At 40.2% G+C, this 22,253-nt stretch overlaps 1 protein-coding gene across 1 annotated transcript in view; it reads right to left on the reverse strand.

The window, feature by feature from the left end:
• LOC117502465 (myocyte-specific enhancer factor 2D homolog) overlaps positions 1-22,253 on the reverse strand; it is a 73,852-nt gene that overhangs the window by 29,304 nt on the left and 22,295 nt on the right. Inside the window, exons 3-4 of the mRNA XM_034161520.1 lie at positions 21,738-21,941; positions 19,458-19,595 (exon numbers count right to left, since the gene is read on the reverse strand). Coding sequence (XP_034017411.1) covers positions 19,458-19,595; positions 21,738-21,941 — 342 coding nt within the window. The remainder of the gene's footprint in view (positions 1-19,457; positions 19,596-21,737; positions 21,942-22,253) is intronic.

A 22,253-nucleotide genomic window follows, 5' to 3' on the forward strand; every position in this document is an offset into this window, starting at 1 on the left:
TGACAGTCTCTGGAAGAAGTCCACTGTTCCGTCTGTGTTTTGCTCAGACTTGCACTGAATGTTTCGCTTTTTAATTTCCGCTTTTTTTTGCTTCACAAACACGGTAACTCAAACAAAATAATAATAATAAAAAAACTGACTGCGAGGCTTGCATATTCAACCTCCAGCTGAAATGCATCTGCTGAATCGCAGAGAAAGAGGGGAGGGAAAAAAAAAAACAAAAAAAAAAAAAACAAAAAAAAAACAAAACTTAAATAGTTCAATTTTACAAGTTTGCAAAAAAAAAAATAAAAAAATAAAAAATAGAAAGCCACATCCCATCACCATTTCAGCAAAATATGAAGACTTTGGCCAGACTTTGGATGAGCTCCTGACACCAGGAAAGATCCAAAACTTTAAAGATGTGAAAAAATAAATGATTACCCAGGAAAACAGAAAGGGATACATTAAATTTGACAATCTGTGTGATGGCGCAACGATATTGTGCCATTGCTTAGGAACAGCCCTGGACTGTTGATGTTGTTAAAAACGCAAAAGTACTTTTTATCCGATTACTGGATTAATCTCCAAATAATCGATAGAATACTCAATTACTAAAATAATCGATAGCTGCAGCCCTACTACAGAGTGACCCCCCTCCCCACCTTGGACAATCAGACCACCTCTCTCTACTCCTCTTCCCAGCCTACACCCCCCTCAGGAGGCAAATAAAACCAGCCACCCAGACCATCAAAGCCTGGCCTGGAAATGCCCTCGCCCAAATGCAGGACTGCTTTGCCTGCAGAGAGTTGAGCATTTTGAAGTCAGGACGTGGATAGACACACAGAGCCAGTCCTCTTTTACAGCAGGTGCTGTGTAGAAAACATCACCGAGGACAGACGCATCCGGGTCTTTCCAAACAGGAAGACCTGGATGACAAAGGAAATTCCAGACCCTGATCGAGCTCATAACTCGGCCTTCAGGACATCAAACAGGCTAAAGACTCCTACAAAAGGAAAATAGAGGGATACCTGATGTACAATAACCCGCATCAGATGTGTAGGGGCATCCAGACCCTAACAACTACAAAGACCACTCCCCTCCAACATCCTCCAGCATTAGCAGCACACTGGCAAAGGAGCTAAACAGCTTCTTTGTCCGGTTCAAGACCACCACCACATACCTGTAGTCACTGCCTCCCCCTGGTTCCAACACTCACTTCTCTCTCTCTCTCTCTCTACGAGCATGAGGGGAGGAAAACCCTATGAACAGTGAACCCCAGGAAAGCTGCTTGCCCTGATGGTATTCCGGGGTGGAAATAAATCATGTGTAGACCAACTGGCAGGGATCCTCACCGAACTCTTCAACCTCTATCCGACACATGCCGCCTTTCATGTCTGAAGGCCTCCACCATCATCCCCATCCCCAAACAACCTGCCATAGTCAGCCAGAATGATTACAGACCCATTTTTCTGACGTCTGTAATCATGAAGTGCCTGGAGCGATCAGTCTCCCAGCACATCAGAGATTGCCTCCCTCACTCCCCTCCCCAATACCATGAAGTGACAGATTGGTCATCCCTGCACTGAAACATACTGTACATCTGTACTCCAATCACCTGTTTTTGCACTGTTCTGTTATGTTTTATTTAACAGTGAATATAGTTTGTCTATTTGACTCTTACTTCTTCTGACAACAAAAGACAATAAAAATAATGAATAAAAATGTAGTTTTCTTCCTGTTTATGCACCAATAACACCAGTAGCTGGATTTTTGGACATTAAGCACAATTATTTTCTGCACAGCTCGGGCAGATAGACACTAGCTTTCCTCATGCCCAAACCAATAGAAGCATGAGTTTCACATGAAATTGTTGTGCTAGCAAAAACACGCGTTCTGTTTGGCCATTAGGCTCGGCACCAAAAACAAACTACAAAAAAAAACAAATGGTTCCGTGGGTAACCAGAAACTTACAAAGGTTGTATTTTTTATTGGCCTACCAGATAAATAAGAATATTAAAAAATTCAAATTAAGATTAAAACCAATTTAGGCAAGCACAAAAAGGATGACAACAAAAACACTCACCCTGTTTGTTCCTTTCGTCAGTGATCGCGTGGATCTGAATTTTTTTCCTACCCATGATGCCTTGTAGTTATGGTGGCAAGTAAAATCACTCAAGTAGATAAGTGGTCTCTCAGAGGATCAAAGAGGAAGTGCAGCCTACCTCTTAGATGTGCCCAAAGACACTCAGACAGTTATGCATGTCAGGATACACACACACATTTCTCTACACAGGTGTGGTGAGGAAATGCAGTCGATGCGGTGGCTAATTAGCAGCGTGAGTGTAAATGGGGCACTGCAGGAGATTTGCAAGGCTGAGGAGTTGGGATCATTTAGTGCATCTTTGATTCAACAGGGAACAAAGCTTTCCCTGCAGCTGTTGTGTGGCATGGGCGTCATCTCCCTCTCCTGCAGGACAAAGGAGACAAAGAAAGGGTCACTGGACTCCAATATGTCGTATACACAGGCTTACACTGAAGAAAATGGCTCATGATGCAAGATAATCACAATTAACATCCTTTAAGAGGGGACTTTCTATCAATTATATCCTTGTGACAGACAAGCAGAGGTCAAATATTCAGTAAAATGGAAGCTACACAATATGAGGGAAAAAAATTAAATGGTCCAATCATGCCACTCAGTGCAGTTCACTCAAAAATAAGGGTGACAACAATGCTGTCTGATTATGATGGTAGGGGGCACAGACAATTAAAGGTATTGTGAAGTGTTTGGGTACCAGGCAACAAAGGTCATTTCAATGGCAAAACTGTTTTTGAATTAATGTAACTATACAATTGATTCTTTACCTAAAATTTAGACTATATGATGCAAGTTACTGATTTACAAATTACAGTCTCATAAAACACTTCTTCATGGTGACACAAAAATAAAAATTCATAAAACCCCTAATACATCACTTTGACTTAATAGATTGCAATTCAGGGCTGTGAAATGAAAATTGGAAAATCCGAGGAAAATTCTCAGGGGGTCTGGGGGGCACAGCTCCCCAGGAGCCGGGGTCTAGGGCCTTGTGGGGCCCCAGAAACAAAAATAAATTTTCATCTACTGATACATTTTCAACATCTCCTGGAAGAACAAATCTCAAAATTAGTGCATATTTAAATGATCCTAGATTCAACCTTTCATTTGACCTGTCAATGATCACGTTGAAATAAGCAGAATATGACATGGAAGTAGGACCTGGAATGATTTTCCTTTTAATTGTAACCAAATGATGCATTAACTCAGAACAATTAAACTACATGAAATTCATGAAGACCTGAAAATACTGTTAAACCATGTCAAAACCACAGCTAAAGATTGTAGAATATTTAAAAAATCAGGGTAAAAATATCAATAACATACATTATAGTAAAAAAGCCACATATTCTTGTGTAAATTCCTGTAAATCCACTCAAAGCCACAGTCTTTTTTCCCATGGAAAAAGTCACCATTAATAAAAACTAACTTACATTGTTGTGTAAATTCATGTAGCCTAAATTCATTCAAAGCTACGTCTTTTTTTCAAGGAGAGAAAGTCGAGATTAATGAACGAAAAAAAGGCACATAATCTTTTTGAAATCCTGTTTGAACAGCACAATGTTTATTTTTCCAGAGAGAGAGAAAAAAAATTCGTTACCAGTTCATTTTTTCCGTTTATCCTTAGGGTGTTCATGAAGCCAGTAACAATTCCATGGATTCTTGTCCTTATCACACTTTTCAAACCGTCTTTCTCACCATCTTCTCTGTCTGAGTCGCTCCGTGACCACAGGACATGCTGCAAAATTCTTCTTTTAAAAACTTGAAAGTTCTAAAAGTTTGCGACGTCCACATGCTACTTTTAGCTAAGCTTCGCACAGGAGCCCACACAGTGTCACCGCAGCAACCAACCAGCCCCGCTTTACGACAACTGTCGTAACAGCAGGCTTGAGTGGCATTTATTCTCCTCGAAACTCTGCGGATCCGAGGAAACTGATTGTATCTGTAACACACAGATCAGTGTCCGCGGACTTATAAAACTGCATGATGTCGATAAAAAAGAACGCTTTGCGATAAGCATTTTAAAAACTCAGTTACGATCACTTTTAAAGAGTACAACACCCCCCCCCCCCCCACGACGAGGTTTCACAGCCCTGGCAATTACAATAAAGAAATCAGTGGATTACAATTTTATACACAAAATAGTTGAAGCTCAACTAAAATGTAAGAAATATCATGTACGAGGTCTATTAGAAAAGTATTCGACCTTATTATTTTTTCAAAAACCATATGGATTTGAATCACGTGTGATTACATCAGACATGCTTGAACCCTTGTGGGCATGCAAGAGTTTTTCACGCCTGTCGGTTACGTCATTCGCCTGTGGGCAGTCTTTGAGTGAGGAGTCGCCCACGCTCGTCGATTTTTTCATTGTTTAGGAATAGCTCAGAGACTGCTACTTTGTTTGATCAAAATTTTTTCAAAACTGTAAAGCACAACTGAGAGGACACCATTCGATAAATTCAGCTGGTTTTCGGTAAAAATTTTAACGGCTGATGAGAGATTTTGGTCTGGTAGTGTCGCCGTAAGGACGGCCCACGGCGCCTGACGGCGATCTGCGCTTCGAGGCTGCAGCGTCTCGCCGTTTCAAGTTGAAAACTTCCACATTTCAGGCTCTGTTGACCCAGTAAGTCGTCAGAGAACTTTCAGAAGAAGTCGGCATGAGGAGTTTATTCGGACATTTCATTGTTAACGGACATTTTGTAATAAAAGAACGTGCGGGCAGAGTCGCATGTCGGGCCGGACCCGACCGCGGGGGGGTCGCGACAGGAAAAACACCTCCGTTGGAAACCTTAAACGGGCAAGTTGGAACATGCCCAAGCTGTTAAACAATTTCTCAGTTACTTGTTGAAAGCCATCAAAAGCCGCCTGAATTTTACAAATGGTTTTCAACACGGAGGTGTTTCCTGTCGCGGCGCACACAGATTCGCTGAGTCGTCACGGAAACGACTCGGCGAATTTGCGCGCGCGTCTTTCATTAAAAAATGTCCTTAAACAGTGGAATGTCCGCATAAAGTCCTCATGCCGGCCTCTTCTGAATCTTCTCTGTTCTCTCACGACGTCCTGGGTGAATTAAGCCTTAAATTAGGATGTTTTCAGGTTGAAACAGGCCGACGACGGCACCTGGAAGCGCTGCGCGACGTCCCGCTCCGTGGGAAGTCCTTACAGCGACAGAACACCCCATAATCTCTCATCAGCCGTTAAACTTTTCAACGAAGACCAGCTAAATTTCTCGAATAGTGTCCACTCGGATATTCCTCACAGGTCCAGAAAAAATTTTTGATAAAGCAACGTGCGCCGTCTCGAGCAGCGTGTGAAACAAAGGAATTCAGCCGAGAGGGCGGGACCACATCTCAATCAAGGCCTGCCCACAGGGAAATGACGTCACCGACACGCGTGAAAAAACTCACGCATGCGCACGAGGGTTCAAGCATGATTGGCGTAATCGCACGTCATTCAAATCCATATAGTTAAAAAAAAAATTAAAGTGTCGGTTTCTTATCTAATAGACCTCATACTTATGAACAATGCATCGGCAGCTTCCCTGCACCCGCCCGTCTGTCAAAGTAGATTAGATGAATTCAAGAACTTTTTAAAGTGGAAAATACCACTCCAGAAGTGAAAATGAGACACTGACTACAAATTAGGGGCTGACTATTATCGGCCTGGCCGATTATCCGAGCTAATATTCAATATTTTTATGGTTATCTGTCATTTCTAAAGCATATTTAGTAATAAGACTTTCGTTTTAAAAACACACTACTTTGGCTTGGATACACCTGCAGTTACTACACTTCAGTGATTCATATTTGATCCACCATGATAACTTGCCTTTTTAAAAAAAATATTAACCTAAAATTTGCCAATCCACATTTGTGAACTGCTGTCCCCATATGATCAGTCTGCCTTACTGCCACTGCCGGAGGAGGCAATGATTAGGCAATGAAGCTACTGTAATTACAAAGTTTATATTTTATATGAATTTCACAGATGGAATGTTGGTGGAATAGCAATGCTGCCTATGATGATTCTACATCTGTACAGAGTGATGTTTTAGGAGATGACATCAAGTCAATGCTGTCTGGTGTGACGGTATGACGTTGAAAACACAAAATTAAAAAAATAAAAATTTACAGAGCAAGTAACTTTATTCAATGTGAGTGACATGATATGCAATCCAATTCAAAATTGGGTAATAAAAAAAGTTTACACTTCACATTGTCACTCTGCAAAAACAGTCACTCTCTGCTCAAGATTAAAACTGCTGTATGCAAGTTTTCAAGAAGGCAGCAATACTATGTCCATCTAATATTAATGTGATTTTAACCTTTTAAATTATTTATGACCTTTGCATAACATCAAATGACATGAAATATGATATAAAATAAGTAATTTGAATTATATTTAACAAGCTTAAATTGCTCAAGTTTCAGCTTTTACAACAGATTAATAAAAAAAAAAATACAAATCTTGTTTTATTTTGTTCTGCTTTGCATTGGCCCTCTGATGTCTGAGAAGGGCCCACCATTGGACAAAATTACCCACACCACCTGTATGAAATATGAATCACTGTTTTCTTATGACTGCGACAGACTGGTGTCCTGTCCTGGGTGTACCCCACCTCGAGCTCTATGACTGCTGGGATAGGCTCCAGCCCCTGCGACGCTTGATTGGACTAAGCGGTTGAAGATGAGTGTGTGTTTTCTTATGTGTTCAGACATACCATTAAAAGAAGGTAGCAGCGTGCAGACTGGAGCAGCATCTGCTATATTTAATGTTCAAATTTATAATAATGCTGCTTACAGGTCCCTCCCCTTTTTGTGTGAAGGTCATGTTGAAAGGCTCACTGAATTAAACATATGCCGCAAGAAAGTTTTGTGTTAACAGTTTGTGGTGTTCTAAATTTTTTCACAATTTTGAGACCTTTTTTACTGAAGGTAAGTATCACTTATCCATCTCCTACATTAATAATCCGTATCAAACCTGAAAAAGCCATACTAGTCGACCAAATGGATCTCAATCTTTCATTTAACCCAGCACCTCTGTGTAATGAAAGTGACACTAAAATGTGCAATTAAAGCCAACAAAAAGTAAGTGACAGAAAAGCAGCTTTTAAAATGGTGCGCATCAGCATTCACCACTTTAATACATTTTTAAAAGGTTATACTTTCTGTTTCGTAAACCCATTATATGTTCAATCTAATAGGATCATCGTTATCCCCAAATCCTTATGCCTGTTTTCTCCAAGTAATCTCAACTCTGTGGCAATTGTGTTAAATTTTTCCCTCCAGTCTTGACCTTCCACATCCCACTTTCCTGTGGGATTGCTGTTAGGCCAGACGGAAAAAATGACATCTCCAATGGAGTGCACACAGGCCTCCAAAAACCTTATTTAAACAGAGAATAGCCAGCATGAGAACAAATCAGAGGGTGAAATTCAGCAGAGATTACAACACGATTAATGCCAATACCATAGTTTCACAAAGCACAAATATATTTGACGTATATGATACAATACACAGCGGAGTTGTTTTTTGTTCTTGTTTTTGCTTATGTGGACAACGGATAAACATTCGTGATGATGGCAGGGGGAATGAAGAAAGTAAGTCCTACACGGGACCTGAAGCGGGATGGGACACCAGTCCAATGCAGGTTACTTCCCCAGAATTAAATTAAAATAGAATTCAACCCATTATAAAAGCAGCCAAAACCTTCAAGGAAATTGTTTGGTAACAGCTGTTCTGCATTCACCTTACAGATGAATATGAAACTCTTAATTCTTCTAAAGAATTAAAAGCTCATGACTGTCAAATCAATACAGATTAGCAATTAATCAGGCTAACTTTCAAAACTCACCTGATACTCAAAGGACAGAGCATACATGAGGGCTAAAATGGTGCATTTTGTACATTAATTTGTAGTCATGTGTGTGCTGAACTGTATCATGGATCATTCACTCATCAGGTGTAACTGTAGGGCACTAGCACAAAACAATTTCCACAAGATCTACAATTATGCCATAATCACAGAGAGAAAAAAGAAAATAAATTAAAAATGCTTGATTACGTCGAGGCCACCAACTCTGCCACTGATATGGTACAATATTAATTTTGATTTGCCTTGAAATGACCAGAACAGAGCTACACTGCAAAGCTTCTGTATAGCCTCACTTTCCCTGACTGCCCCTCATTACTGTAATTGACATATTCATCCCTCCTCTTCCCCCTTAAGGCGCTGATGGCTCAATTAGGAGCTGGCCAGAGGACTGATTGGGTACCAAGGTAATGAGGTCACCGCTGGGCTCAAACATGCACTGCAACCAAGCTAAGCTAGCTATGTGAAATACAAAGAAACAGAAAAGACACTGTTGGCAAGAAAACCTGAAGATGCTTCAAAAAGCACTAGACCGAACGCTATAATAGTGGTGAATAAATGAAATGTAGCTGGACAAGGTTTGCCTCATTATTTCAAGAGGACACGTGGGGAGGAGCATACAAATTATTTGAATAATCTAAGGGATAGCTAAGCAACGCTTGAATATTCTTGTGATGAACGGGATCGCAATCAAGCTCATGGTAGGCATTTGCCTGTTTTGAAGTAGCATAATTACTGGCAGTGACCTTTAGAAGATAATGCATTAGCCAAAGAAATGTGTGTGCCAAAAGCCTTGATATAAATGGTCAGAGACTCAAATATGACTTGCAGCTGGGTTTGACTATCCCCAGCTCTGAGACACAGGGTTTAGGATGGCCTTTATAGCGCAATATGAACTGCCGGGAAGTAGACGTGGTTAAGTTTGCACCCATTCAGTCTTGGGACTCTACATGAACTTTACACCTAACAAGAAGAAAAGAAGGAAAGGGGGGAAAAAAATAAATCAAGACAAGGACAAAATATTGATGCAGTGCATCCAGAAAGTGTTCACAGCACTTCACTTTTTCCACATTTTGTTATGTTACAGCCTTATTCCAAAATGGATGAAATTAATTTTCTTCCTTAAAATTCTATATACAATGCCCCATAATAACAATGTGAAAAAAGTTCTGAGATTTTTGCAAATTTATCCATCCATCCATCCATCCATCCATCCATTTTCTTCCGCTTTATCCGGAGTCGGGTCGCGAGGGCAGCAGCTCAAGCAAAGCCGCCCAGACCTCCTGATCCACACACACCTCCCCCAGCTCCTTCGGGGGAACCCCAAGGCGTTCCCAAGCCAGCCGAGAGATGTAGTCCCTCCAGCATGTCCTGGGTCTTCCCCGGGACCTCCTCCCAATGGGACGTGCCCGGAACACCTCTCCAGCGAGGCGTCCAGGGGCATCCGGAAAAGATGCCCCCTGCAAATTTATTTAAAAAAATAAATTCTCAGCTTTTGCCATGAAGCTCAAAATTGAGCTCATGTGCATCCTATTTCCACCGATCATCCTTGAGATGTTTCTACAGCTTAAGTGAAGTCCACCTGGGTTAAACTGGTTTGACTGGACATGATTTGGCAAGGCACACACCTGTCTACGTACAAGGCCCCACTGTTGACAGTGCATGTCAGAGCACAAACCAAGCATAAAGTCTCAGGAATTGTCTGTAGACCTCTGAGACAGGATTGTTTCAAGGCACAATACTGGGGTTAGGGTACAGAAACATTTCTGCTGCTTTGAAGGTCCCAATGAGCACACTGTCCTCCATCATCCATAAATAGAAGAAGTTCGGACCCACCGGGACTCTTCCTAGAGCTGACCGCCTGTCTAAACTGAGCTATCAGGGGTGAAGAGCCTCAGTCAGGAAGGCGACCAAGAACCTGATGGTCACTGTTAGAGCTCCAGCATTCCTCTGTGGAGAGAGGAGAACCTTTCAGAAGAAAAACCATCTCTGCAGTAATTCACCAATCAGGCCTGCATGGTGAAGTGGCCATACGGAAGCCACTCCTTAGTAAAAAGCCTAAGGCAGCCCGTCTGAAGTTTGCCAAAAGGCACCTGAAGCACTCTCAGACCACGAGAAGCAAAATTCTCTGGTTTGATGAGACAAAGTGTGGACTCTTTGGTGTGAATGCTTCATGCTTCATCTTTGAAGGAAACCAGGCACCATCCCTTCAGTGAAGCATGGTGGTGGCAGCATTATGCTGTGAAGATGTTTTCAGCAGAAGAAACTGGGAGACTAGTCAGGATTGAGGGAAAGATGAATGCAGCAATGTACAGCAGGACAATGACCCGAGGCACACAGTGAAGATATCAAAGGAGTGGCTTCAGGACAACTCTGTGAATGTCCTTGAGTGGCCCAGCCAGAGCCCAGACCTGAATTGATTGAACATCTCTGGAGAGATCTGAAAATGGCTGTGCACTGAAGCACCCCATCCAACCTAATGTAGCTTGAGAGGTGCTGCAAAGAAGAATGGCCACAACTGCCCAAACATAGGTGTGCCAAGTTTGTGGCATCAAGAAGACTTAAGGCTGTAATTGCTGCCAAAGGTGCATCAGTAAAGTAAAGAGCAAAGGGTGTGAATACTTACGTACATGTAATTTCTTAGTTTTTTGTTTTTAATAAATTTGCAAAAATTTTGAAAAAAAAAATTCAAGTTGTCATTATTGGGTGTTGTAGTAGAACTTTGAGGGGAAAAAATGAATTAACCCATTTTGGAATAAAGCTGTAAGATAACAAAACATGGAAAAAGTGAAGCGCTGTGAATACTTTACAGATGCACCATATCTTTATGATTCATTTTACACAAGAATACGCTGCTGGAACTGATAACACTTGTTTTCAGTTGAATCTGTAACAGTCATCATGTTACCAAGTACCATTTCCAACTTCCCGATGATATATACTGCATTATTACACAGAATCCAGGGTTGGTTACAAAAAAAACCCTACTTTTTTTCCCTAAAAAGTCATGATTTTTTTTTATGTTTTTGATTTAAATACTTTCATTGATTTAAATTGACTTTTCATTTTTATTTATTTCACTCTTCTAAATGAGACTATACATATAATATTTATAGTTCTAAAAAAAAATTAATTGCATCTAATGCACCAGTTGTGACTTATGATCTGGAAAATACGGTGCTCAATATGGACAAATCTAAGAGCATATTACACATGTGACAAGCTTAGGGATGGGTATTGATAAGATTTTATCGATATTGATGCCATTATCGATTCCGCTTATCGCTTCGATTCCTTGTCAGTTCCCTTATCGATACCTTTTTGAATTTTCTGTGTACTATAAGTAGGTTTTACAGGTTTTCTATGTTGACAACATTTTATTGAGTCTTAAATATGAAATTGGGCACTGGATCCTTGATCTCTGGACATAAATAGAAATAAACAAAATCTTTACTTTTTGTCAAAACCATTTCCTTTCAGACATTTTGGCATGAATGCCACTCCATACCTCTGAGCTGAGCTCAGCCGGCTGCACGTCAGCACAAGACGTCTCATTTTGGGGGGGAAAAAAAAAAGTTTTGATCGATTGCAGTCTATTGTTTGTATTACGACGTTTGTAAAGAGCTGTCATTTGATTTAAACGGCTTTGAAGTTATCAATTCCGACCAGACTATCTTTCTAACTTGACTCTGCAGAGAGGATGATTCTCGTTTCTTTCTCACAACAAAGGCCCCAGTTAGTGACTTTAATCCACACAAAGGTGACTCACGACTGACATATTTTAATGGCTTTGAGGAGTTAAGAAGCGAATTTGCCAATTCTGAAAAGCAGCGAAGCAAAGAATATTTCATACTTCTCAGAACACGTTTGGACTGTATGAAACAACAAGAAGAGCAAGTCAACAAGCCAAATCTAAGGAGTTTGTGTTCTAAATAGAGATTTTACTTTCAAACATTTAATTACACTGCAAATTTACCATACCTTCAACTATCTGTTCAGTGGTGACAAGAAGCAGTTTACTTGCGTTTTGTGCCTCGTTCAGTAGCACTGATCAGCTCATTAGCTTCTGACTGCTAATGCCGGGTTTGTGTTAAAAATAAATGCACTGAGTTTTCAAATATTTAATCACACTGCGCATTTAAACTCACCTATGATTGTCTAATCAGTGGCCAAAAAGAAGCCATGTACTGAAGTTCCTTGTGCCCATTATAATAAATTTAAAAAGCTTATTAGCTTCTGATTGCTAATGGTGTTTGTGAGGATCCTCAGGTCTCAAGCCAACCTCCTGGTGCAATTTACAGTGCAGAAAATATGGTACTCAATATGGACAGATGTAAAAGAAGATTACACAGTAAAATAATATATATTTTTTTTTTTTACTACAAAGTGTTGTTTGAGCTCCAAGAAGTGAAGAAACAAGGAGGGACAAAGAGAGAGATTTGATGGTAAGCGGCATGGAAACTGAATGAAGCCACTCCTTTAATATCTTGGCTGTGTGCTTAGGGTTATGGTCCTGCTGAAAAATGAACCATCGCCCCAGTCAGAGGTCAAGGGCTCTCTAGAACAGGTTTTCATCTAGGATGTCTCTGTACATTGCTACAGTCTTTCCCTCTATTCCGACTAGTCTACCAGTTCATGACGCTGAAAAACATCCCATGCTTCACTGTAGGATGGTGCCTGATTTCTTTCAAACATGACGCCTGGTAATCACACCAAAGAGTTCAGTAGTTGTCTCATCAGACCAGAGAATTTTGTTTCTCATGGTCAGAGTCCTTCAGGTGCTTTTGGATAAACTCCAGTTGAGCTGTCATGTGCCTTTTACTAAGAACTGTCTTCCATCTGGGCACGCTACCATACAGGTCTGGTTGGTGGATTACTGCAGAGATGGTTGTGCCTTTGGAACATTCTCTATCCACAGAGGAATGCTGGAGCTCTGACAGAGCGACCATCGGGTTCTTGGTCACCTCCCTGACTAAGGCCCTTCTCCCCCATCGCTCCATTTAGATGGACAGCCAGCTCTAGGAAGAGTCCTGGTGAATCCGAACTTCTTCCATTTATGGATGATGGACGCCACTGTGCTCAATGGGACCTTCAAAATAGCAGAAAGGTTTCTGTACCCTTCCCCAGATTTGTGCCTTGAGACCATCCTGTCTCAGAGGTCTACAGACAATTCCTTTGACTTCATGCTTGGTTTGTGCTCTGACATGTTCTGTCAACTGTGGGACATTATATGTAGACAGCTGTGTGCTTTTCCAAATCATGTCCAATCAACTGAATTTACCACAGACAGGACTTCAATTAAGCTAACAGTGGTGGGCACAGCTAACTGAAAAATTAGCTTTGATAACCCTAAACTGATAAACCGCTGAAAAAATTTAGGGAAAGTTACAGTAACCGCTAACTTTCGTACTGACTCGGTACACTGTCGGCTACTGATAAGCCAGTTTCGAGTTTAAGCACGGCAGGGGCTTCTGAGCAAATTCAAGGGCGATCACAAACCCAAAATGAACACACGAAAAATAAATCAATAAAAAATAAAACCCCAAACACTGTCAGCATTTTTGTCAAAAGAAGACACCGTTTATCTCTATATTATATAGTGTGACAAGCTGCATGGAAGAACAAGCCAGAGCTTTTGTCTTTATGCACCCTGCCAGCTGCTGCAAAAAAGTGTTATTTACTTTTCACACACAACACAGAGGGTGGCAGAAGACGTCAAACGCAAGGCACTTTTCACTGATGGTGACAACATAATTCTTCACCAAATGGACAACACTAATTGAACTGCAACACCACAACAAATCTATAACACTAACAACACTGCTAAACCAACATATACCACAATAACAATGAACTCCAAACCCAGAACTCCCATAATGCACTGCACATTGACTGCTTTAAAGACAGTGTGTACATGCAAATCTTTACTTTTTTAAGTGAAAACACACTTATTGCTGTATTCTTATGTAAAGACAAAACTTACGGTTTTCTTCGGAGGGGAAGCTCAATGCGACGGATGAGGTGTAGATTTTACCAGTCACATTGAACACAACACGGGTGAGCCATTCCTGTGTTTATACAGCAATAAACTGTGACTATTGATACTGCGATTTACTGCTTTTATAAAGATGATGACCGTGTTTAGGATTTTATTTTTATTTATTTTTCATGCATTTACTTTGTGTTTATGAATGCAGCTCCGTTAACGGTTTATGAATATTGTAGCGATCGCCGGGCTGTGAATGATTGTGCTGCAATGCATTATGGGAGTTCAGGATTTGTTTTTTTTTTATTGTGGCTCATGTTGGTTTAGCATTGTTGCTAGTGTTACAGATTTGTTGCGTTTTTGTAGTTCAAGTAGTGCAGTTAGTTTTGGTGAAGAGTTATGTTGTCACCATGAGTGAAAAGTGCCTTGCATTTGAAGTCTTCTGCCACCGTGCTGTGAAGGCACAGTGAAGAGAGTGCTCTCACCTTTCTGAACGGAAGGCTGAGCTCTTCACAGTGACCTGACTGCTGCAGACACACAACAGACAGGAACTAACATGTATGATTTCAGAGTTTACAAGCATTTGTGACTTAAGCTTTATTCACGTTACGAGCAAAAAATTAGCAGACTAACAGATAGTGGAACAAAATTTAGCGGAAGCTAATTAGTCCGGTAATGGTTTTCAAAGTTAGCCGAAAACCTAATCCGCTAACAAAACAGTTAACTTCGCTAATTAGCGGATTAGTGAAACTGTGCCCGCCACTAGCTGTAACTAAACATCTCAAGGATGATCAGTGGAAACAGGATGCACTTGAGCAAAATTTTGAGATTCATGGCCAAAGGCTATGAATACTTATGTACACGTGATTTATTTAGCATCTGGACACGTATGAATTTGATACCCACACTGCTGCACAATTCGTCGTGCCAATGTGACCTGCTTTGTCCCGTTTGACACCACGTTATATAAAATAATTTTGTTGCTGAAAACGCATTTGCTCTCAGAACTTGGCTGATGAAACCATTTGTCATTGCTCCCAGAATCACAGAGAAATTATCTGCAGCCTCTCTCATGTGTGTTGTGCAGTGGAGAACGCATTTGGAATCATCTCAAAGGTAATTATTTATAAAATTTATATTGTAATGTATTGGTCAAATAGTTGCATTGTCATTCTTATGTGTTAGATAATGTAGCTGTAAATTCTGTTTATTATAGATGTAGCATCTCATTCAGATGCGCTGCAGCAATGACATGCATTGACTTGCAGTGACACAAAGTGTTTTCGAATAGGTTGCACAATGTTGGCATCTAATTCATAAAATTAATGTATGCCAGATGTTTTGAACATTTCAAAGTTTTCTTTGGGTACTGGCTTGCAGCTGTGCACAGTTCAGGCGCAGTTTACAAGTTTACTCACTGGCACGCCAGACTGCATGCCAGTGCAGGAATCAAATTTGTGTAAGAGTTAAGATGCCTTTAGGTTTTTTTAATTGTTATTTTGAATAAATTTGCAAAGATCTCAAAACAAATTTTTCACATTGTTATTATGGGGTATTGTGTGTAGATTTTTTGGATTTCATCCATTTTGGAATAAGGCTGTAACATAACAAAATGTGAAAAAAGTGAAGTGCTGTGAATACTTTCTGGATGCACTGCAGATCGCATACAGAATAGAAATATTTACCACTCTGTCAAAACCCAGATTAGGCATATTAGTTGGAATGTAGTTATTCAAATTTTAAGGCTCCTGGCTGACGCACCATACAAGAGCTAACAGGGGTTTAGCTACACTTGGTCAAAGACACTTTGATATAAACTGTAGTTCTTTCTGGGATTAGACCTGTGAACTATGAATGCAAATGGGGCCAGTCACAGAGTGGGGTCTTGCTGTAAAAAAACAAAAAAAAAACAACTATCATTTTCATTCTTATCTGAACAAACTTCACACAGATTACTTTGTAACCCTGCTGTATTTGCAAGTGCAGCTATAACTCTAGGGTAGCCCACCTTTTTTGTCAACATGTTCCTCAGCTTATATGATGCAAGTTCAATTTCAATTGGTTTTTATACCAGTCACTGGTTGCATGCTCTCTTTTTTTGCTTTGATCAAACAACACTGTAGTAGGAAACGGTTGCATACTTTAATATGCAAGCTAAAACCTGCAGATGTTCTCAAGTCTATATCTGTTAGACTTGTCCATATATAATATAAATGTCCAAAGCCGATGACTTCTCTTGTACAAGACATCAGCAGAACTTCAGAAGCCACAGAGAAAGCTTCATGATGGCTGTGGATCAGGAGAGATAAGTCGTGGACTAATGCTACTTGGACACAAGTAGCGTTGATCACTCGGGGAGGAGTCACCAGAGTGGGGAGGTATACAGTTGAAAGGCTAGAAACCCCCTTGGGCCCCTACCACCACTGATGTGTCCAAGCCTTCATGTATTTTCTCCAACAGCCTATTATGATGTCACAAAGACTAATATGGACCCAAGTTTAAATCCTGCCTCCATTGGTTCCTGGAGGTAATTGTGGTAATTAGTGCTCTTGTGGAAGTATGCCCTCTAAAATTGCCATTTTTCTTAATCTGCAAAGCAACTGGATGAACGTCTTCAAACAATAATATTACATCGAATTAACCAGTTTTATGCATCATATTTTGCCCCTTTAGCGCCCGCCCTCAAATGGGACTGCGGTGCCCAATTAGTTCAGAGCAAAAGAATGTGAACAGCTCCCACATGACTGAATTATATATACAATGTTGAGTTCACAACAGTTTCTTCTTTTTTTTTTTCCCCAGTTTGTCTGCCTCACTAACTGGTGTTCATTAATATTTTCACAGCGTTTCATGCTGAATCCTGTGCATGTACAAATTAGCTACCTTTACCATGACATAAATGACAGTCCTGGAAGACAACTCTTACATTTATGCAGACTGGCTGGAATCTAAATAGATCTACTAATAATTTGCATGCCTTATATGGCAACTACATACTGTGACTAACTACAAGGATAAAATGTGAAGTCAAAGCAGGGGACAGATTTTATAGAATAGTGGTTAAATTCCATATGGAAGCTACTGTAAATATGACATTTATTCTTAGGACAAGCAAAGCTTTATCAAAAAATATCCTTAAACAGCCCAGGAAGAGACAGACTTGTGGCTTGCTATTGCCCTGGCATTTGTTAGTCTATAGATGTTTTAAAGCATGTCAAACTCAAACAACAAAATCACAAATTCCACTCACCTGCACTAGCTGGTCGCTGTGGCAACCCCGGAGACACCGTATTTCTCTGAAGAGACTGTTGCTGTGGTGACAACAGGTGGGTATTGACAGCGAAGACGATGTTACATAGGAGGTAGTTACCAGTGCGTTGCCAGGGTTACTGAATTGCAGTGTGCTTTGATTGGATGCTTGGACTGTAACTGGCATGGAGAATGTTGGAGGCGGAGCCGTAGACTGCTACAAAATATGAAGACAGAATTTCACACCGAGCGCTTATTGTACAATTTGTGATTACAGCCTTATGTAAACTCATGCACTGACATATTATGCAGCCCAACTACAATCTCCTAAGTCAATTTAAGTTGACTTCTTTGACTATCTGACTTTGTTCCAACTATATAAACCACAATGCCTCTACCAGATGGTCACCATATTCCCACTGATAAATTTCGCAAATTTCTTCCAGTCTAAATTTTTTAAGAATTCCACCACAAGGGCAGCATCGATTCCATTTTTCCTGTATTTAGGTTTTTTAAAGGAATGGAAAAGTTAACATAATTTATGAATGGGTTGGTAGATTATGATATTGAGAGCCCATATGAAAGTTGTAGGCATGTGTGATCATTTATGTTAAAGGTATGAACATTTTTTGTATGGCTCGTCTAAAGCCACCAGCAGGCTGCCATGCCATCTGCTATAACAGCGATGTGTGACGTCACATGGGCACAGAGGTTCAAAACTCCGCCAGTATCGCTCTTCATATAGAAGGGGCAAAGCAATCAACATCCGCAAACAACATGGCGTCAGATAGCGAATCAGAAGCCAACGAGTACGAATTCCTCGTAGATTCTGGTGGCTTACAGCTGTATGAGTTTGAACCAAGGCCAGGGGAAGATGATTCTCGTGATGAATTAGAAGAAGCAGCAAGCTCATCAGATCCTGAAGCTGAGGAGGTACAATGGATGGGCAACACGCATTGGTGTCAATGTAAATGCTGTGATCATACATGGCTGAAGCAGGCGAACGAGTGTCTATGGTGCCACAAATGTGTGAAAACTCCAACAGAATTAGGTTAAGTCTGGGAATGCAGATCTGTCTGTAGGTAGTGTAGTGTGATGTGCAGTTTTCTGTGCCCATGCTACGTCACAGCAGTTCCACAAGCGATCTGGGGGATTTTTTGTGATTGGTTAAAATTGTGTCAATGGCAGCGTTTATGAAATCGTCGATGATGAATCAATTCTGCTTAAATGCCAACTTTCAGAGGTGGATATTTCAGTTGTAAAAGCTCCTTATTTTCATTGATGCCCAATAATCTTTAGTTTATAGCACAGTCTATCTTTCCAGCTGTATTTTATCAGTGAATTTCTCTGCCTTTAATATGCATCAGTGTACTATAACTGATTTAACTGGAACATACAACCAAGTATTATCAGCATATAAAGTAACAAACAACAGCAGTGAGTACATCCATAAATGTCAAATACTTTAAAACTGTATCACCTCTCTCACATTCTTTGTGTTGACAAAAGAGCATTTCCTTTAATGAACAAGTGTCAACATTTTAGAAAAAAAAAAAATTGAAAACACAGTCCTAAAGTAGAAGCTCAAAGCAACAAAAGATAACACACCTGTGATCAATAAAACAAAATAGTTTTAGGAGTGTGTGTTGCATAACAAGATAAATGTAACTTGGAACCTGTATCGAATCGTATCTTATTCTGATATACAAGTACCATGATACTGTGGTAAAATCAGCTACTCCATGAAAGATATGTTGACTAAGGCCTAATGTCTATATGGGGCTTTTTTTCCCCCGTGGCAGAAAGCTATGACCAACAAACACTTATTTTATTGAACTTAGAAGCAATGCAGTTACTGTAAGGTGATACAATTTAGAATTTTTTGACAATTAGCTGAAACTACAAAAAATTAAATTGTTGTTCTTGCAGCTAAAGTTGATGTCCATTCAATGTCAATATTTTGTAAAGCCCTATGCATCAAATATTTCCAGTGCTTCAATGGTAGTTTGAATGAACGCAATCCCATACAAATCACTGGAACTAGAAAATAGTTTTAATCTCCTTAACTAGTTAAAATTTGCCCTACAAATCAAAGGTAATGATAAATCTCAAATTAGTTGCATAGTTATTGCTATGTTTTTAACTGATACTGATGCATAATGATAACAAATGCACAAAAATGTAGAAGTAAGAGGGAAAGACATCACTTGGTATTTTGTCAAAAAGTACAGAAAGATTCTTTGGTCAATTATGGGTTTGGTGACTTACTCCATAACGTTTAAACAGAACATCCAAGTCCTCTGTAGTTTTACGAAACTTGTCATCATTTAAAGGACTTTGGTCAATAGAGTCTTCACCATCAGGCTCTGGACTGTCACAGCCATTGAATCCTTTCTTCCTCAATGTCTACAAAAGACAAAGTCACAGAGTTAATGGTGGTAAAAAAGGACTATGTAACTTTTTTAATATTACATTTTGCATAACTAGTAATGCAACTACGACACACATTTACGGGACTGACAGTAATGAGCAGGCCACGTGGTTAGTGCGTGTGGTTTCAGTGCAGAAGGTTCCAGGTTCAAACCCCACCCGTGTCACATTTCTCCATGAAATGTGGAGGTGCATCAGGAAGGGCATCCGGTGTAAAAACTGTGCAAAAATCAACGTGCAGGCCCACCTTGGATCTGCTATGGCGATCCAGAGTGAAAACAAGGGAGCAGCCTAGGGGACGGACTTTATTCATTTTTATTGTTATTCTGGGGAAACCCCATAAGCCTAGAGGGAATGCTGCCAGTTGTTGTAAAACCACCTGCTAGCCAGGATACACCACAGCTGTTGAGTGACTTCTTAAGTTATTTGCCCCCTCAATTCTCACTGGTCCTGGTGTGTTTAGCTTCTGTAGGACCAGTCACAATTTTACCAGATGAGAGAGAGAAAACAAAACAAAAACATACACTGAGCTTTAAAGTCATGAGAGTGTCAACACCAACCTTTTGTACAGATCAGGGGTTTTTAAAGTGTGGGAGAGTGAGCGTCCCTCAGAGAACAAATGAATAGCCCCCCCCCCCCCCCCCCCCACACACACACAATTTCAACATCTTCGTGTGTTTCTTTTTATTCTTTTACACATCTTGAACACATTTTAAATATATTTATGTGTTTAAGTAGCTGTCTGCGCATTTACACATTTTACAGCCTTTGTAAACAATTTAAACATATTTTTAAGAATTTTCTATTCTTCACACATTTTATACCATTTTCAAACATTTTAAACATGTTTTTAAAAACTTTCTATTCTTCTATGAGAGAGAGAGAAAGAAAATCGATTAATGTCCGAATGGCGATTCTTATTTATTAAGATTCTGAATCGATCCAAAATGTCCAAGAATCGATTTCTAAAAAGCATTTTTTAAAACATTTTCTTGCTTACTCGCTGCGTGCGTTTGTCAGGCAACGGCTTCCGTACTACAGCATCCCCACGAGGGGAGGGTCTGGCGTGCTTCAAACATTCGTGAGCTGCAGCTTAGCATGGCGGGCGAAGAGCTAATTCAGTCAGCACCGTCTTTGCTGAAGGCAAATGTTTGAGCGCATTTTGGATTTTATTATTTGCTGCGTAAGAAGGAGCTTGACATGACTTATGCAGTGTGCAAAATCTGCAAAATGAACGCCAAGTACTTCGGAAACACTTTGCAAGCCCACGCTACGTCATCACCCGGAGCTAAAAGAAGTAGAGCAGCGGTCTCTGCCGACTACTGACCAGCGCTTCACTAAACTGCCAGCCAACTCTGAACGAGTAAAGCAGATGAGTAAATTTACATCTCGAATCACTTGATTAACCTTGTAAAGCTGCATTTTCTTAAACATTTTTTAAGTAATAACTATTTCTCAGAGCTCTTTCAATTGAAAATCGATTCTGAATCGAATCGTCACCCCAAGAATCGAATTGAATCGTGAGTTGTTGTACGATTCACATCCCTAATAACTAACATTTTAACATAATAATATTAATTAAACTTTTATACATATTTAGTCTCTCATCTAGTGTCACCTCTTGTTTAGTGCGAGCAATGAGTCTGGGTCTTTGACACGCACAGGCGGCTGATGCGGGGATGCACTATGGAGAAGAGAAAATGAAGATCATCCTCTACTTTCTTCTTTTTGGTTGCCCCAAACTCTGTCTTCTCACTGGTAGATTTGCGCACTAAAAAATTCTCCTTTTGCTTCTGGCATGTTAGCTAACAATGTTTTCTTTTTCCCTCCTTTTTTGTTAACAGTGTTTACAGTTATTTTTTTGCACCACCCCCCCGAAGAACTCTGGCGCCCCCCAGGGGAGCACGGCCCACAATTTGAAAACCACTGGTATAGATTGATTTTGGATTAGTTAGTGTCAACAACACAGAATTTTGAATTGATTCTTTGGTTTATAATTTCATTATGCTCTGCTACCATCTGTCAACCATCTGAATTATTACTGTAATTATAAAAATGTTGGAAAAGGACTTTTTTTAAAAATAACTGTTCAAAACCCTGGGTACATGACTTCTTTACCTCTATGATATCTGCATTAGTCCGGCTCTCGTGAGGCTCGTTGTACTCAGTGTATTTGAGCAGGACCTTGTCCATGTCAGTACTAGCATACTGGAAGAGCTTGTTAGCATGATTAAAGATGATCAGGGCAATCTCACAGTCACATAGCACGCTCAGCTCATAGGCTTTCTTCATCAAGCCAAACTTTCGTTTTGTGAACGTCACCTGGAAGGAGAAAAACGGCACAGAAAGCTGAGAAAGGGGAACCAAAGAGCAGAAGGTGCAAATAACAAAACATGACCATGTGTTAGATAAGCAGACAGACTAACTGAAATAATGGTGACAGTTTGAACTGTGCAGCATTACCACATTAAACTGCATATAGTGATCACATTCTACTGTAGACTTCCTCTGATTTCTCACTTTTCCAGTTGCTGCAGTTTCTTTAAAGTAAATGTATTGCTAAGTTGGCACCGCGTATGCCTCTGTGTTGTAGTGTGCACTCTTTAGCTTGTTTTTGTATGTTACTTTTGTGAT

Source organism: Thalassophryne amazonica, chromosome 20 (assembly GCF_902500255.1).
Source record: "Thalassophryne amazonica chromosome 20, fThaAma1.1, whole genome shotgun sequence".
NCBI lineage: Eukaryota > Metazoa > Chordata > Actinopteri > Batrachoidiformes > Batrachoididae > Thalassophryne > Thalassophryne amazonica.